The sequence below is a fragment of the Scomber scombrus genome, chromosome 19 (genome assembly GCF_963691925.1).
Source record: "Scomber scombrus chromosome 19, fScoSco1.1, whole genome shotgun sequence".
NCBI lineage: Eukaryota > Metazoa > Chordata > Actinopteri > Scombriformes > Scombridae > Scomber > Scomber scombrus.
The window spans coordinates 24793053-24813052 of NC_084988.1; the positions used below are offsets into that span (position 1 = coordinate 24793053).

The window sequence follows — 20000 nt, forward strand, 5'->3', positions numbered from 1 at the left end:
CCAGCTAACGAGACAAAACAAACTGTAATTTGTAAGTCACTATAAATTGTAAATCTTTCTAATTTGCAGGAGCTGCTAGGTTCTTTCCTGTTACCGCCTGCAACTTCTTGCGCCAAGGTAAAATCCATCCCACACTGAACACAGAGATGTAACTGATATTAACCCTACTGGCAACACCCCAAAATGTCACATTAACAGAGTGCTGCTGAGTTTAGCAGGTGTAAAAAAAATGAATTTAACATTTAACAAGTTACTCAGTAATATATTACAGTCCAGTACATGTCTTAATTGTGTTTCACCAAAATTCATCATCCTCTTAATGACTGATAGAAACTGGCCAGTTTTACCACATACCACAACCAGTAGGTCTTTTTGACTATAAAGCTAACTTTATTAGCCAGTCTGGCGTCGAACTGCGGCTACCACGCAGACATGAAACCAGATTATATTTTGAGAGTCGCCAGGTTATGTTACATTACACCCATTACACTCAATTTCTCTGTATACATGCATAAATAGGTTTCTTCCCCACCACAACTTCCCCCATACACTCACCATGCTGCAGCCTTGCTTTTGCACTTGCACACTTGTAACCATCCGGTCAGAAATAGATTGTCTGTTGCGTGGGAATTCTACTTAGTAGAAAGAAAAACCTGCTGCACTTTATTTAGTTTTCATTTGGAGATGTTTAGTGCTTCACACAGGCCATTCATTTGCATGGTATAGAACAGGTACAGTTTTTTTAGATTTATTTATTTATTTGTTGCATGTTATTAATTATATGAAACTGAAGAAAAGGCAGGACAGGCTAAAAAAAAATTGGAATCAGCCAAGAAAAATTGGTGCATCCCTACTCCGAACTTCAGACTTACTGTGTGTATATTTGAGGGTGTGTGTGTGTGTGTGTGCGCGTGTGTGCACGTGCCTCATTTTCTTCTTCCTCTCCTTCCTCCATCCACTTCTTCTAAATGACGCTCTACCTTTCCTCTGTAAATCCAGCATCCTGGACATAAACCAGACACCAAGAGCAAAAAAAACCCCAACCGAGACATGAAGGCTGGAAAAGAGAGAGCAGGACAGAGAGACATACAGAGAGAGAGAGATAGAGAGAGAGAGAGAGAGAGAGTTTTAGCCATTAATAGAGCATAAAAAGGCAAAGCGGCATCTCATGTGCTTCTTAGCATTTTCAAAATCCCTTTTTGCGATTTTCGCCTCGTCGCCTCTCTCTGCTGCGTTAATCACTTTGCATGCACTCATTTAAATATTAAATTTTTCTTTAATCATCAAAGCCAGTGAGCATCATGCATATTCATATCATCTTACCCCCCCCCCCTTACACCCCCACCTCCCCCCCCCCCCCCACTCCTCCATCCCCTGGATCTCAGGTTCATTACTCTGCCGCGCAGCCATTAGCAACTTCCCTAATCACACAGTTTACACACACACACAGCCCATGTATGTGCACACACACACATACACACACACACACAGCTAGCCACCAGCGCTAACCAGTGCTAATCCACTAACTAGACTAAAACACACAGGCATCCCTCCAGTCTAAACTGAGTGAGCAGACTTGTCATCCATCCCGGCTGCTAGATGGCTGGAGCTGGGAGTATTTGTCAAGAGGCTCGACGAAACCCTCATTTGCATAATGACTTTGTAGTTCTGCATTAATAAAATTTGCATATGAAGCCGTGTTAATTACTCCTGATCAGCCTTTTTTGCATTCATGCATGGTAATTTTCGGCGACTTGCGAAAATTGATGTCCTGGCGTCAGGGATGAGATTGGTGGAAGAGGCTCCGAGGTTGTGTGTGTGTGTGTGTGTGTGTGTGTGTGAGTGTGTGTGTTAGAATGAGGATGAAGGCAGGGCGGAGATGAAGGCGTGTGTGTGTGTTTGGGGGGGGGGGGGGGGTTATCGAGGCAGAATAGATGGCAGATTGGTACGGTTTGTTTTTCAGGCAGCGTCTCTCTTTCGATGTCTGGTCATAACTTTTATGAAATCTCCTTTAATTGTTGAGAGTAAAAGGAGAGGCTTTTCAGTAAAATCCCCTCCTAATTTTGTCATACAGCACACACACACACACACATACACACCAAAATACACGCACACACATTCAGTCACACGTGCTCCCAGAGGCTGGCTGGCAGCCATTTGTGAATCTATTGTTTACTCTCAGTTCTTCATTTCAAACAGACACTTTATTTTGCTTTCAGCTTCTCAAACTGTGCCGGGTTTGATCAAGATTGGATAATATTCACAGCATTTTAAAGATGATAATTAGGTTCTAATAAGAATATTATTCCCCCTGCCCCCCCTTTCATACGCCTCTTTTTAGGAATGTGTGTGTGTGTATGTGTGTGTGAGTGCTGTGAATATTATTATTTAAAAGCAGATTTCTTTTTTGATACAGCACCCCTCTAAATCAGATTTACTGCCATATGATTCACATTGTATTTAATGTACCTCTCGAGGACCCCCACAGGTCCCTGGACCCTACTTTGAAAACCACTCGGTTTAGCAGCTACTGAGACATGACGTCTGCTTTTGCTGTTTGGCTTTTAATAGCTTTGGAAAATCATCTTCCCTTTGATGAAAATGGCATCTAAGTGAGCGAAGGTTGATTTTAGAAGCTTTCCATTTATTTAAAGCTTTTCCCTCAAGGACAAGCTCATTTGAATTCCCCAACAGGGACGATCAGGTTTAACAAACCTCCTGCTAAACCCAGTTAGAGAGTTTTTTCTTCATGGTCCCCCCAGAGTTCAGGTATTTATTCATGGAATTTATTTGGGTTTTTTTTTTTTTGCTTGTGGTTTTGGCACATGGCTTTGAATGTACTGTAAGGGTCATGTGTGATTTTCTTAAAAGTGCAAAAAAATGAAGAGCCTTGGTGAAAGGGAGAGAAAATGTACGTGTGTGTTTTTCTTGGTGGTCTCTGATTCATTTCAAATGCAACAACAGAATTAAAGCCAGAAGCTATTAGCAGCGTGGAGAGTCCGGGGAGCCGGCCAATGCAAAGGCATTTCCAACCGGATGGACATGAATCACACAGGCAGCCGTGAATAAAGGTTTTTTAAAGGGTAATATTGAAGATTCCTGTTTTTTGTTTGTTTTTGCTCCCATTTTAAGCGAGAGGCACTCATAAGAGCTTTCTGTTCTGCTCTGCATGTCATGCTGATCACCTGTCAATCAAACAGCGGGAAGTCTGTTATCTTTATAGGTGCTGGAATTGGCGCCTTTTCTTTTTTTTGTGTCTTTTTAGCTATGGTAGCTAATGTTGTCAATGCTAACCCTCTAGCTCTCTGTTTTCAGTTTTAATCTACTGAAAATGTGACATAACGTTCTGTGTTATAGTAGAGTGTAAGAGAATAGTTAGCTTTATTGAGCTAGCACGAGCTACTATCATCTCTTTAATTTGGAAAACTTTCTAAAGAATGAAATTAAGAAAAGATGTTCTTTGCTTACTATCCATACAATGAATTTGTGTATATTACCGCACTCGCTAGCTGAATTTGAACCTTGTGTCATTTTTTAAAAACAAAATAAGTATTAGCATTAGCATATATGTATGTTAAAATACAAAAAAAGACTGTCAAAAAGCTCAAAATCCCTATACTGTGGATGAATAGTACTTTAACATGTTCAATTGCACTTACTCTTCAAATTTGAACCTTGTGTCATGTTTGTGAAACAAAATAAGCATTAGCATATATTTGCGTTAGCATACAAAAAGAGACTGAAAAGCTAAAAATCCCCTAAAATTGAGTACTTTTACATGTTTAAGTGCAATTTTTAAAAGCAGATGTAAATTTTACACACCCTATGTTAAAGATGATGATTTTATTATAAGGTAAATGTGACAAAAAGACATTTCATAAAATCCTAATAAAAATTAGCAAAACTGACATCTACTCTCATGAGAATATCACCTTAAATGTCATCATAGCTGTAATAATCACTCGGAGGGAAATGTAATCTCTGAATAAAATATAGGTGCCTTGGTGAATAATCCCTCTGTGGATGGGAGAGGCTTTCATATATAGCGTGTTGGCTTTTGTGACTCTGAGCCATCAGATCAGGCGATAAAAGCGGCGAGGTGTAGTTTGTTTCCAATTGTGTCTCTGAGCGAGGAGCTGTTGTCAGGCAGGTAGTATGTGAAAGTGAATAGAGAGAGGAGAAAAGCTGAAGGAGGTTGATTGGGAAGCTTTGTGGAGGTGACAATAGCTGGATGCAAAGCTATACTTCCCCTCTGTATTCATCTGGACTCGCTGATGATGATATTTCAGGACGAAGGCCCTCCAGGAAAGGCTGCACCCTGCACTCATTCTGAATGCCATTGTACGCTATGTAGGCTGCAGCTTGTGTGTGTGTGTGTTCAAGTGTGTGTGTTTACAGAGAAGCTGCCTGCCGCTTCCAGTTTTCTCTGTGTGTGTGTGTGTGTGCACATTTATTTTTGTGTGGATGTGTACGTCTGTGTTTACGCTGCCGTTTTTCTCTGAGCTAATTTGTAATGTGTGTGTTTATGCTGTATTGTGTCTGAGCAATTTTGTGTGCGTGTGTGTGTTTACTCAGCAATTTGTGAACGTGAAATGTCTGTGAGCGTGTATGTGTGCAAAAATGTTTTTTTTTTCTCTTAAGTTTGTTGAAAATTTCTTGGGAGGCAGATCCAGTCTTGTGTTTACAGATGGATTCTGTATTTTTAGATGAAACACACACACACACACACACACACACACACACACACACACACACACACACACACACACACGCTCCATATGATAATTTCTTACAGTGACCCTACACACTAGCCAGTGATCCTCATATAGGCATTTTCCAAAACACAGAATGATGGTGGGTGTCATATTCTGGCATAACTAAGTATTAAAAGAACATACCATATGCAGTTAAAGTAATAATTCACAATATTTTGATGGAGAAAAAAAGTGTGTTTTACTACATTTTATCTTCCTAACATGCAACACCTACATGATAGGAAAATACACTGAAACATTTACACTGTATGAGACTGCATTTTCTGATATTAATAGGCTTATTTGCTGTTTGTGCAAATGTAATTTATAATTAGCATATTTGCACCCAAAATACCAATGTGTATAGTGTGAAATTGGGGAGCAACTATTAAAATGTAATAATTATAGCAAAGTGGAGCAACTACATATCAGAAGACCTGATACACTGTGTTAAGTAAAAAGAAACCATTGTAGACAATATTATTTGTCTGTTTCCGTCCGTGGTGTCTTGAAGGTGTTCTCCTCAAAGACACTAAACAGGAAGTCCCACTTAGATTGATATAAATGAAAGAAAGTCTGGGTAGTAAGTAAGCGTGAAATGAAATTGTGCTGCGGCGACAAGCATTTAGCCCTGAAGGCTGTGATGAATTTTAAAACAAGCAGAATCTCCAGGAATATACCACTTAAGTTTTTTTTGTTTTGGATGGTTTGTTTGTGTGCAGAAAGGTGAACTTGGCTACACACTGTGTACTGTATGAATTAGGGCGTAAAGAGTTATAGTGTTCCACATAAAGACATCAAACTCCCCGTGTGTAACTCCATGCTCAGTAGAACTGTGGTATCTTCCTACCACAGTGGGGGAATAAACTTGACAGTCATCTGGCCCGGGATTGGCCATAAAAAATGTTTGGCACGCCGGTCATCGCCAGCTCTTTGGTCTTCTTCTGCCTCTTTTTTTTTTATTGCCTGAAAATATCTTCTGCCTTCCAGCTATGTCGTAACACCCTGCCATTGCAGACTCTTCTGAATTAACTCCTGAATTTAGCTCGGACTGAGACCAAGTCGCAGGGATTTTCTGTGGCAGATTTCTCCCCGCTGAGTCTCAGAGACGACGCTGCGCTTTGTCTTGTCTCCTCCTGCCAGAACAGCCCTGCTCTTTCTCACTGGCTTTGAGCATCTGAATCCTGCAGCAGCTCCTTGTGTCGTCTATCAACCTGACACTGGTGGCTTTCGCTACAACTCTGCATACAAGATTTGATTTTGTAAAGTCGGAGATAGCGAGCGAGAGAAGGAGGGGGGGGTGGTTTGTAGATGCTGCAAAACACACACGCAACACTTCAGACATAGGTAATAAATACGGTAAGCCCTCCTCGCCGAGCTGACATGTTGGACGCTTCAAAACCTCTTTGGACAAAACAGAGAGAGAGAGAGAGACAAACTGTAGCTCTCGTCTAAAAATAACTTGACAATATTGTCACTGCACAATAGCAGGCAGCAGCAGCTCCAGCAGGGCCGCACGGACAGGATGGGATTACCACAGTATTTTGCTGCGTTGGGGGGACTCATGACTGCCCCTCTCCTCTACAATGGGCTGTTGGCATTTAGCACCGGCCAAATCACCACTTAACAAAAGCTAATTTCTCACTTGGTTAAACTGGGAAGGATTAGGGGCCCTGTGTCGGCGCAATCCATGTTTGGTGAAGAGTGAGGGATGGAGGGATGTTAGGAAAGGATTTAAACCTCAATTACAAGGGACTGAGGGCTTTTGTGTGTCCGTGGCGAAGGTGGGACACTGAGGTTTAGCGACTTCACTGGAAATGTTTGCTGCCTTCTTGTGCACGTGTGTGGGTGTATGTGTGTATGTGTGTGTATGTGCACGCAGCCAAGGGTGGCATAGCTTGACAAATACATGTTGATCCCCTTGTTTAGGAGGCTTTAAGTCTACCCCAGTTTCACATACTAACACTACTTGGGCTACACACGAGGAGGGACGACTTACAATCAAAGCTTATGACACAACAGCAATTTAAACCTTTCCTGTTTGTGTCATGTCATGGAAACAGCGGACGGTTGGGTATTACATTGTCTACCCACCGCAGCTCCCACCCCTTCAAAACCTTGAGGACCCTTTATTAACCTTAACACCCTGTAGGGCTCCACCAGCTCTTACCCAATTTAAAACCCCTTAGAATACTCTAGTCACCATGGTGAACCCCCTCGAATGATTAAAACGTCAGCACGCTTCAAATGAAAGGGCCTGTCGGATCGTCTACCAGTGTCTGAAACCCGCTCCCTCCCTCCAACAACTTTCAGATGTCGGAAACTCAAGCTCTTTTTTTATTCTTTACGCAACTACTTCCATAAATGTGTGTCTTATGTGAGCATGAGCGCAAAAGCGTCAACGCTTTTGGGAAGAGACTGTTTGAAAATGATTGATTATCACATCCTGCCCTCTCTATGACGACAGGCCTTTTGCTTCGCCTTTCTCACACTTTACACCCCTTAGATGTGTTTGGACAACATTCGCTCTGAAGTAGCAGTCTTAAAAAATGCTTCGATCCCCATCCTCCGGCACCCTTTCCCACCTTCAGAACAGTCTTAGAATACGATAAAAACCCTTTTCCCTTCTTTTGAAATCCCGTAGCATCCCGTAGCATGGCTTCGAGGTCCTTTACCACCTCTTAAAACCACTCAGCACCACCCTTTTTACCACTGTAGACCGACCAACTTTTACTGGCTTTTCCCTTACACCCAATATTTAGCAGATGTTGCTGATATTCATCTATTTATTTGGTGTGAGGGACATTCTCGGTGGCCTTGCAGTAAAACCATATCGGCGGTCTCTCTCCTATCTTTTCATCCTGAACCAGATTTTTGGTCGTTTCCAGCATCTCTCATCTCCTCAAGACTTTTGGGGGAAGAAGAGTGGGATAAGAAGGAGGGGGAAGAAGGGGTAGACCCAACGCCTCCCCCCTTCCGAACACCAAACCCTTTCGCTTGTATCAAAGCTTTGCCTCACCCCCGCTGACACCCCTGAATTATTCACTTAGAGGAAAAGATAAACAAAGCTTGCTAGCTACAGTTGTTCTATTGATTTCTCGGGGCAACATCACAGATAACAAAAAGAGGGCCGGAGGAGAGGAGCTGTTCTGCTGCCGTCTCTCTCTTCTTCTTCTTTTTTTTCCATCTGTAAATAAATCAATAACATGCATAGTTTTTCTCCTGAGAAAGCAACCCGTGTCCTGTTTCCCAGGAAAGCAAATAATGCATTTAAATTATATCTACTTTGTTATTTAGGTAGTTAGAGCATGTGTCTATGGATCGGGGGGCCTTCCCCATGTGGGAACAGTCTTTTCTACCTGTTGGTTAGGCTAAAATTGCCCATCGCTGGGGTAATTTGCCGTTTGCAGCGAGGTTGGGGGTTGGCCAAGTAAACAATGCTGGCTGAGGGACAACAACTGGCAGTACAACCCCTCTGATTAGAAACAGGCAGATCCTTGCCCCTTCTTTTTCTTTTCCTTTCCTCTTTGGATTAACAAAGCTGTGGCGAGGGTTTTTAAAAATAAAAGCTGCTCATAACCTGTTCCTTTCATGTGTGAGTGTTGGGTTATGCTGATTGTTAACCCCAGAAACATCTTCACATGCCCTCCGCTGCTCCTGACCACAAATGCTTGTCAAAAAAACCGTCTGTTCACACATTTCTGCGTGTGCATGACACACATCTTAATTTTTGGCCCATTTAGCGACGCTCTCGGCCAACCGCAGGATCCCTTAACTGCCCCTTTGGCACCACTTGAAGGCATGCAGATAAAAGGCATACCTGGGAGGAAATTGCAGGTTGGCGGGCGTAGTGTTTTCTCTTTCTCTAGTCTAAAGCTGCTTAATCACCAGAGAGTTCCTCCATTGTTTTTGCTCCCCCTGCCCCACAGCAGATTATTATGTCATCAAGATGCTTAGGTACACTACAGCACTATACGACCACCCATGCACACACGCACAACAACAACCGCGGGACCTGCATCATTTTCTTCCTCCGCCCAGCTGTGATTGGTCAGCGGATAAAGTGCAACCAGCCGCCAGCGGGCCTCTCGTCATGGCTGCCAGCACAGCACTGCCATCTGCCTGGCTGCGGTGAGGTGTCTCACTAGCAAGGGAAATCAGATCAGTGCATCCAGGGTAGCTTGATGTGAGCTGCGCTACAACAGCTAGACAAAGCACTTACACACACACACACACACACACACACACAGAAACACTCAGGCGAGCAGAACAGATCCAGCAGTGGATGCCTTGACCTAAATGGTCAGTACTTTAATGAGCAGTGGAGCAGGCTGTGGTCTCAGCTCTGACCAACACTGGCTGTGGATACACGAATGTGTGTTTGTGTGAGATTGTGACATATAAATTGTGTGAAGAGACAGATAGAAGTGGATCTAGCATGATGAAAGTACACTTAGACCATTTACTGTAAGTGCTCTTAACCTATAGAGCCAAGATCTTGAAAAAGTCGTCTGTCGCATATATAGTCTATTGTCTTGTCTCTATGTCTTTATGTCTCCCTCCATAACACACAAATGCAAACACACACCTCAACTACATCTATAAGAAATAATTCCTGGAGCCAGAGGAGCTAAACTCAAGTATTAAAAGTACATTAATACATTCTGGTCCTATCAGAAAAAGCACAAATCTTAGGCGAATAGACGGATAACAAATTTAAAGCGATTTGTGTAAGACATAATTTTATCATGTGATGACACTACAGCAGAATCATTGTGTCATTATTCATGAGTTGCCGAAGATCCCAAACCTCACTGACTCAAGTAGCACATAAAGCAAAGTATTAGTTTTGCTTTCTCTCATAGTTTTTCTCACTCTTTATCTCACTCATTCTTTTTCAGGAAATTGGATTTTTATACTGTAATAAGAAGTTATTCCCTCTCTTTATTTTGATACTAGCAGTTACCGGTGCTCACAGGTTAAATGGATTAGCTGTAGAAGACATGGTCCCGGGGCCAAAACTGAAACTTGCCTCCTCATGTTGAAATGAAGATAAGGTTCCTTAGTTCCTAAAAAAAAAAGAAGAAAAAAAGGTTCCTGCAGTCAAAATGGAAGGAAGCTGACCCCGAAGGACTAGTCAGGCCTAATTTATTTGCAGCCAAAATAGTCTGTTGTTAACTTGTGTCTTGGAGATGAGTTAAAAGCATTTTTTCCCTCTCTCACTCATCATCTGTCTTCCCCCACTTTCTGCTCATGTCTCTGTTGTGTTTGGCTGCCGTATGACCCGTGGAGCTATGAATATGAGGCTCTACCGCGCTCTCTCTCCTTCCCCGGCCTCTCAGAGAGTCATGTCCTCATATGACAAAGAGGTTTTTCCAGTTTTTCTAGTTCCTCTTTGTCCAACACTTCATCTCCTCCTACCTTTTTTGTAAAGCCTTCACGTTTTCAGTCATTATGCTACCTTTATTTTTCTAACCTGGAAATGTCCCCCCGGTATGTCACGCAGCCATGTCCCAGGGTGTGACATAGTGTTATGAGAAGCTGGAGCATGCGAGTCCTTGTCTAGCATGTGCAGCATCATGTTGCGGTCTGTCCCGGTGCTATGCTGCACATTGTAGCATGTGGCAGGATGTGCGTGGATGTCGTAGCATGTCACGGGATTTTTGCTGCATGTTGCTGTGTGTGTAACCTTTGCAGGACATGGCATCTGACACACTAAAATCTATATAATTGCTTTACATTTTCCTCAGATTTTGGTGCATATGATCTTTACTGGCTGACTTGCTTTTTTACTTATTGTTTACTGACTATGTGACCACGTAGCTGTTGTTTCAAATAGTAATAAAACCCAGTGCATTTCTCCTTTAAGAGATGGGGCAGCCTTGCTAGACTATGCTTCAGACTGTGTGTGTGTGTGTATGTGTGTGTGTGTGTGTGTGTGTGTGTGTGGCGGTATGAAGCTCAGCAAATGAAAACAGATTGGAGTGGTTATGGGAGCAGGCCTGCTTCCAGTTAGTGTGGAGACAACAGGAGTACAGAGGAGCTCCTTCCCTTTCCTTTTCCCTCCACTTTTCTCCTCCTTCATCAACCACTCAAAGCCTGAGCCTATCATACCATATTAACAGCATTATTTTTAGCGTAAACGATATACATATACATACAGGGATTGTATAACAGTACGCTACAGTCACGGAAACTTGTTAAATATGGATGCGGTTTAACTGTAGGTGAGTTTACGATCCAAATGGGTTCAAAACACCAGCCATCAATCTAAATTAGCAGTGCTAATGTTACACGCTAACCACCATTCTCTGTCAACACATAATGTCAGCTCTTCTTCCAATCAAATGTGTTGACAGCTGGATAATTAGCTAAGCAGACCAGTTTAGTGTCTGACTGACAGTAAACCAGTGTGACTGTCTGTATATAAAGTTGTACATGTGAAGACGCCTGGTTAGTCTTACCCTAGAAACCTTAAACTTCCTCCTGCCTCCTCCACCCACGTCTCTCTGAAAGAGCTTTAAATCAAACAGATAACAGATGACTGAAGTGATCATTCTGGTAAAAAAAACCTCAGATTATGCTCTCTTGATAGAAAATATAAATTTGAATGTGCCCACCCAAGATATAACACAGATAAACTGCCCAAGTGGACTACTTTACTTGCCGTAGTTGAAATGAGATATTGTTATCGAAATTTCAACATGTGCTGAAATAAACGTTGTTTTGTTTTGGTAATCTGGCTAATTTGCGTCGTAGAACCTTTCTGACCATTGAACGATTGTACGGATGTCAAAGTTTTCCCACATCTCAGCAGTTACTTTGTATATCCTAAAGAAATGAAACTAAAGAAAAAAGATTAAGTTATGCTAAACTAGAATTATCCCTTAAGGCTTGTGTGATAAAAAGTCCTTAAATGAAACTGACTTGAGGTGCACTGTGTCCCTGCTTGCAGGTAGATATTTTTGCAGTGGCTCTGCAGCCTTTCCAGAGCTCTCCAGTCATCCCGGCCTTATAAGGGCCTCGAGCGCAGACCTGTCCCCTCATCCCTCCCTCCATCCCTCCATCCGTGCCCTCCTCTAACCTCCATCTGGTCTGGATCTGCTCTCGTCCTCGACCTGCCCCCCCTCCTCCGCCACCACCGCCGCCTCGCTCCCTCCCCGCTCCTACTTCTCGCTGCCATTTCTGTATAAACAAGTGGAGTCTGACCATAACACTCAGACCCCAGGCTACACTCCTTCATTTTCACCCCCCCCCCCCCCCCCCCTCTCCCCTCCTCTCCCACCCCAACCCCGCTTCAGCAAACCCCTTCTCTCGCTGCTTTTGTCTCCACAGGTGACACTAGTCAACTCAAATATGACTTCTTTTATTCTGTCGTTTCGTTGGGGAAAGGAAGATATTTAAATTGCTGCTAAAGGTTACACTTACAAGAGAAGATCGCTGCTTTCGCTCTGGAAGTTGAAAAGGTGAAGCTGATCACAGGGCATAATGTTGAATTCATAAACCTGGGATTACACTCAACTCTCTGTCTGGTTCACTGGTGGAGCAAGAGAGAGAGAGAGAGAAAGAGAAAGAAAGAGAGACATCTTTTCTTCTTGATGTCGGTGTCAGGCAGTGCTGTAATATGTCTTATTCAGACAGGAGGGGCAATGCTACATCATAGTCTGGGATGAGGCTCTGGTGTGTGTGCGTGTGTGTGTGTGTGTGTGTGTGTGTGTGTGTGTGTGCGGTGTGTTCCAGGAGACTTCTACTTGGCAGTGTGCAATTTGGACGAGCTTTCTATAAGGGGAAAGGAGGAGGGAGAGGATTTGGATGGGACAAGCGACAGGGAGACGTAGAGGAGAGAGAGAGAGAGAGGGAGAGAGAGAGAGAGAGAGAGAGAGGGGGAAGGATCCAAAAATGTGTTGGACGGGCGTCCCGGTCAAATCAGGCTCATGGCAGAGTTTCTCTATTGTGGCTACAGAGACCAAGCCAACTCTTCACCTGACAAGATGTCAATGACTAAACCTCAAAAGACAAAAAAAACCCCCACTTTGAGTCTGCACAGAGAAGCCGTGAACGCCGAAGATCTGCTGTGCCTCGGCACGGCCGGTAAGGGAGCGATCATCTTATACATCCTGCCACCGAAATAAATCACAATCAGGTCGCACAACTCCTCTTCCATATGCTGTTTATTCCACCAAATGTTCTCATCTACTCTGCCTTCATCAAGAGGCTGTGTGTGGTTAGTCCAACCATTACATTTAATTTGACAATCAAAAAACGAAAACCACACAATTACCATAATTATAGAAGCTACTACTAAGTCAAGGGTTATGGTTAGAGTTAAATATATAAAGTCTTTTGTACAGGAAACAGCATATTGAATTGAATCAAACTGAATATTTTGCTTAATTCTTGTCCATCAACACCCAAACATTCAGCCCAGTATCCTAGAATTACTTCCACATGATTGAACACTTCTACACGATTAAAGGTTAAAGGAGTGTTTCGGTGCTCGTGCAGGAAGTAGGATGCCCTTTATGTAGTGAGGTGGAAAGTAAGGGTGTGGGTGGTGATCATCAAGGAGACCAAAGTTCTTGTCCTGTCAGAGACTCGCAAACAATTTCTGTCTTTTTATGCACTATAACCACAACTGTTTATCTAGCACTAACATGCATTAACCATGGTTAACACAATAGCCATTATCCTTCCCTAACCTTTTACAACACTGTACACAGTTACTGTAGAGAACAACATTTTAGAAACGTAAATGAACATTGTTATTGAACGTAGTCCATGCTTTTGCAGAACTGTCCAAAACAAAAATCAGAATTAGGATCCGACCCATACTGTACTATTAGGGAATAACAATTCCGATATCAATATATTGGCTGATAATCTCATATATACATAAACACTTTTTTTCTCTCCACAAATGTGGTTACCGAACACTTGTAACAAATGTAGTGGAGGCATGATATTTTACAGTTTAAGAATAAACTTAAAGCTGCCTATATATCTTTAAAAAAACATTTTGGCACACATCAGGCAGCATAAACACTAGGCCAATATCGGCCGATGGTATCGGTTGACTAATATATCAGTTGGACTCTAATCACTATCGGATGATTCTAGGCTTCTACAGAACCCTTCCTATCAGCTTCCAACTAGGTGGTTACAGTTACAGTAAAAATAAAAAAAAATCTGCATAAAAATCATGCCCACCCACCACCCTGACATCCTTTTGCAACAGAGATGGGACACTGCTTCATGCATACCACTGAATGCTGGCATTGGACATAAATCATGGAGTACACTATTGTCCGATATGCATGTTATTCCCAAAAATGCTGGATACTGAAACTGGTTGGCAGAATAATATTCTCCAAAATATCACATGTTGTAGCATTAAGGTTGACCTTCATTGGAACTAAGGGGGACCTAGACAAGGGTGGAGACACACAGACAGACAATTACCCCTAAATAAGCATGGATGTCAGGACGCAATACACTGTACACGAGTGAGAGTTGCACAACCTCACATTTAAAAGCACTTGCGTTGGTTAACATGTAAATGTACACAGAGACCCCTCCTGTCACCACACCCCTCACACACACACACACACACACACACACACATGCACACACTCCCCAGGTGCAGTGGTGCGGGCCAGTGTGTGGGATTAGCTGGTATGCTCTGGCACTCTCTTCTGGTAATCCCTCTAATTTGTTAACAGGGCGCAGAGACAGACAGACACATACACACACACACACACGCACACACACACACACACGCACGCACACAGTGGCAGTTTGTTTTGGATTGCATCTCAGCTCCTAATTTTGACTCTAGCACTATGGACTACTTGTCTCTGTCATGTGGTGTGAGGGACTGGAGTGCTTTTTTCCCCCTTTCTCAGCCTCCCCCCTCTCCCCCTAATGAGCTAAATGCATTCTAATTTGGCTATGATCAGCTAAGCCTTCCTTTAAAATTCATAAGAATGTCAAAGCCCCCCCCCCCCCCCTCCCTACTCTTCTTGTCTTGCCGTGACTGTCAGGGCTTGTATACACACACATACACACACACCTTGCACAACGATAATCCTTTGTTGGCTGGATAACATGCAGAGAAGATGGGGTAATGCTAAAGTTCAACACACGCTGGGATGAAAGAAGGTTGCGTAGACTGAGAGTTAAAGGACAAAGAGTTACAGAGAGAGCGAGAAAATAAAAATAAACGCGGGCTCGCGATGATTCGTTTGACGCTACCTGTTAACAGTTTCATCTGGGTCGGTCCTGTTGAGATCAACCGGCTCAGTTGGATACCAGCACTCGCTCAATTTGCTTCTGTCCAACTGTCAAGTTTTCTTTTCATGAAAACTTTTGAGATGTTGCTAAAATTAAAAAATGTATTAAGCAGATTTCCATCAGATAAAGTGGACGGAAGCAAAAAATATCACAGAATTCTGCAACATAAAAAAAAACATTAGCAGGGATTCTACTCATGGAGGATATTTTCTAAATTAGATCCAGACCAGCAGATACACCACACACATCTCCGTTTAAATAGGTCTGCTGTCATTACAATCAAGCTGATCAGAGCTTTGTAGGCTAGATGAGGAATGTCATCTTCCTGTTCCTGAGTCAGAAAAATGGCCACAAGATTGACGCAGATACACAGGTATATTGTAAGAATCAAACCAGAATCAATTTTCTTATTGAGTTCTGCCTTTTTCCCCTCAATCGATATCACGTTAACTAATATTTAGAAAATATGAATAAATTAGATTAAAGTACTTATTAACATACAAAAAACTTCCGTGCTTGAATCACATATCTTCGTCACTGTTTTTTCTTCCATATTCATTATTTCCATTAATGCTTTCTTTTCTTGTCATCTTTACTCATTTTTAGCTGTGAACTTGATCTAGTTTGACCCTCCTGGTGCTGCTACTGTTACAGCTAATATCTGTGACTTTTAACCCCCTGAGTAGACTTGAGTTTATTGGAATTCACCATCTTATCTAGATATATGAACTAGAAAACATACAGTGGAGAAGGGCTATGTTGTAGTTGTGCTTTTGAGTTATTTGCTTTATTAAAAATGTCAGTGTGAACGCAACCTTGATGTTACAATCTGATTTTCAGAGAGATTTTTTATAGCCCCAAAAAAACAAACAAAAGGCATGAGGAACTTTTCAGCTGATGCAAAAAAAAAAAAAAAAAGCATGTGTCACTTTTTATTCTCCTGGTTTACTCACATCCCTACCCGAAAAAACCCTGCTTCAAATGAGCATAACATTTTTCAAAACCAAATATTGAATTTTTCCATTCAGCTTTTCACATTCGACACATCATAATTCACAACAAGAAAAAAAAAAAAGAAGAAAAAAAAAGAAAACACACCTTGGATGAGAACCCAGCTCGTGGCATGTAGGCTGACAGTAACAGCCTGTATAGCAGCAAGAGTTTGGGGTTTGCCTCTTGGTCTTTAGCCAACAGCATCTGCGGTGAGCTGAGCTCAGAGATGACTCAGTTTCCCCAGAAGGAGTTTAGTCTGGCCAACCGGAGCTCCAGGAGCTGTGCGCTGCTGTAGTGAATCACTGAGTCAGACGCAGCAGATAAAGCCTATGCTGACTCTCGCTGTCAGAGGAAAAAGTGCGAGACTTTCATTTCCGTACAGTTAGGGTGATTTAATTAAAGCAGTTGCTGTGTGGTCCTGTAGTGATTGTAGTCGCGAGCTATTAAAGACAATTTAAAAAGCCGGTCGGATGACGTTAAAACCCTGCGCTTAAACCACTTCATTCAAAACTAACAGACTACTAAAAGAATACTAGGAACTCGGCGCCAAATGAGCTCTGCTTTTTAAAATGATCTAATTAGGAGGAGACGCACACACCAAATAAACACTTTTTAACACCCTGCAAGAAAAAAAGACACACATATTCCTGTTGCTCTTACTGTACAGATGTAACAGTGGGTCTGCAGAGATGGAGACACACACTCTCACTCTCACACACACACCACATATCCGCTGTCTGATTTGCATCTAATTGTTGCCGTGCTATGATAGTGATAAACAAGACATTAGCCATGCAAGGTCAGGAATCTACTGTGTGTGTGTGTGTGTGTGTGTGTGTGTGTGTGTGTGTGTGTATCTCGAGATCATACACATGCTAATGACACCGCTGGCTTAATAATGCACAAAAAAAAATAAAAAATGTCAGGAAACTTTTTTATAAGCGCAATGAAAGGCCAATAGGGGCACACACACACACACCCACACACCCACACACCCACACACACACACACCCACACACGCTCACAGTGCCACTGTACCCTTGGCTCATGTCAGCTTTGTTCTGTATGTAAATGCCTCAGCGCTGACATTGGCCTCCATTACATCAAGACCCTCTGCTGCTGCACTTCCTGTATGCAAACAAGCTAAGGTCTCTAATCCACCTTTGATTGAAGGGGAGGGGAGCGGGGGGGGGGCTACTGTGCTGTTCGCCGATCGTAAGCCGTCTCGACTGAGAGATCAAGGTGGAGGGAGGCAGGGGGAGGAGAGCGCAGTCCTACAGTAACCAGTAACCAGAGGGATGGAATGAAATGCAAAGAGAAAGACAGAGAGAGAAAGAGAGAAGCTAGACGAGGCAGGATTAGAGCTGTGGTCATTCATTTTGATTCAACTAACCTCTCAGAATACCTGGACACCTCTCTGTCTGTCCACTCCTCTTTCCTGCTTTCATCTTAATCCTTCATGCTATAATTTCGCCATTTCCATCTACTACTGATTGCCCAAATCTAAGAGAGATTTTTAGGAGGTTGCAGGCAGCATCTGGATTTGTTTTCTGTGGTAACAAAAAAAAAAATTAATGTGAGTCTTCCAACTCAGTCCCCTCTCAAATTGTTTTGACTGTTAATCATCTTTAGAGTCTTGAAGAGGTAAAATTCTCCATAATTTACAGGGGGAATATTCTTCCTCTTCCTTTAATTTTCAAGCAAATAGTTGACCAGTTGAAGAGTTGCTTATCATTAGCTGTTATCAGTCACCTTCTTTCAGCAACATCATATTGTGATGATACAATGTCATCATGAGTCCAGTTGTAATTAAAAACTAACAATATCATTTGTGTAAGTTTTACACGTATCAAGAGTTTTGGTCTCACACAGGGGCTGGATTAACCTGCTACAGGGCCTCAGGGCAAAAATGCCCCCCCCCAGCTTTTAAAACTAGATTTTGACAACTGGACCCAATTGAAATAAATCTTACATCAAATAGCACAAGCCAATTGACACAGTGAAATTCAGTTAATTGCTCAAAACTTTGGTTTGATTATTTTCTTCATGATTTTGCTACATTTTCTAAATCATGATATAAAGTAATTCTTTGTGATTATGATTTCATCCATGACGCTCAGTCGTAGTACACCGCTTAACCAATTAAAGAAATTATTCAAGACACACCATATATATGTAATAATTAAAAGTTAAGTATTAAGGATGTATCCTCCTATCTCCATATTATAACAATGTGGTGTATTCGTCCACTTAAGCCGGAGTGTCTTCTATGAATAGAGAACTACATCATTTGGTCAAACTTGTGATAACATGTTCCAAACTCAAGGTTCTCTTCCTAGTTTTTTCCACAGCTTTTTTTCTTGACTTTCCCAAAGCTCAGGCAAACACTTTTAGGTGAATCCAAGCTTTTGAATGTTGCTTTCCCACGAACTTACAAAAACATCGGCAATCAAGTTTCAAGCCTCTAATTTCTCTTTAATGTAGTAAGTTCAGTAAGTTCGGTGAGTGAAAACAGCCTCGCGAGTCGAGTACATTTAGAGGCTTTTCAGTTTTACACATTAGTATAATCATGTTCTAAGTGATTCAATTCACAGTTTGTCTTTTTGCTTAAAAAGCAATGAGGCTTTGCGGTAAATCATTACACCAATAGCAGCGACTTAAGAGGACACAAACAATAAGAAACTGTAAATTGAAAGCACGAGCAACCGTGTAAGTGGAGTTTAAAGATGAAAGATGAGTCAGTTTTAACTCTGCTCCGGTTCTTTCCACAGTCCACTCTCTCTCTCTCTCTGTGTTTGTCTTCTCCTCGGCCGCCGGCCACAGAGAAAATGATGTATGTAATAATTTGACGCAATAATCCGACGGCGCTCCTCCGACGCTCGCTACATTAATCGGACACTCCGCGGCAATCTGCACTTCCTCCGTAATTGTACATATTTGACTCCCCCTCTCTCTTCCTCCTCTTCTCTCTCTCTCTCTCTTCCTCCCTCCCTCATCTGTAATAGCTGTGATTTAATTTAGCTATTTAACCTGTAATTCCAGCAATATTTATTGAGGAGCGAGGGGGAGAAAATTGGGCCATTAGCCGCCCCAGATGAATACACTGAGATGAAAATGAACGCCGCTAACTGCCAGTTGACCTTCGCACCGGATTTCTAGCCGTTCCCTCTCTCTTTCCTTTTTTTTTTTTTATATATTAGCAGCAGCCACAGTAATTATAGCAAATTGAATCATAGTGAAAACTGGAATCAGTCGGTAATGAGAGTTTTATGCTGTGTGAAACCGAACCAGGAAGGAGGAACGCAGAGGGGAGAATACCTAGAAGCAAGTGCTGCCGGAAGGATGGAGGGATGATGGATAAAAAGATGGATGGATGGATGTTGGGATGGAAGCCAGTCTATTTGTCACTGCGTGTTGTTTCTGTTTGGATGTTTTTCCTCCATATGGCTGCTGCTGGAGGACACACACACACACACACACACACACACACACACACACACACACACACACACACACACACACACACACACACACACACACACAATACCATGTAGTGTCTCAGATAGGAAATACAGATATAAATGTATGCATGAAAATACACACACACACACACACACACACACACACACACAGACACACACATACACACACAAGCCAAAACATTATATTTAGAATGTCGGATTCTTACACACTTCAGCTGTCAAAATATATAAGCGTGTGTATGTTTGAGTGTGCCCATAAAATGATCAACCCTTTCAAAGAAATGTGGAAGAAAAAAAAAGCATACAAGTTTTATTATCTTCAACAGCACGCATTTTCTTTTTCTCTCACACGTTCAAACAGGTTGTGCTGCCAGTGTGTGTGTGTGTGTGTGTGTGTGTGTATGTGTGTTTGTGTATGTGTGGACATGAGCCAAACAAAACACAGGCATAGGGCCAGACCGCACTTCCACTGATAGAGAGA

At 42.3% G+C, this 20000-nt stretch overlaps 1 protein-coding gene across 3 annotated transcripts in view; it reads left to right on the forward strand.

The window, feature by feature from the left end:
* The window catches only part of bcl11ba (BCL11 transcription factor B a), a 46654-nt gene that overhangs the window by 19515 nt on the left and 7139 nt on the right, over positions 1–20000 (forward strand). For 2 of the 3 annotated variants that reach the window (XM_062440034.1, XM_062440035.1), the window contains exon 3: positions 70–117. The exons of the other annotated variant lie outside the window; for it this stretch is intronic. In XM_062440034.1, the coding sequence (XP_062296018.1) occupies positions 70–117 (48 nt within the window). The remainder of the gene's footprint in view (positions 1–69; positions 118–20000) is intronic. 3 annotated transcript variants of the gene reach the window in all.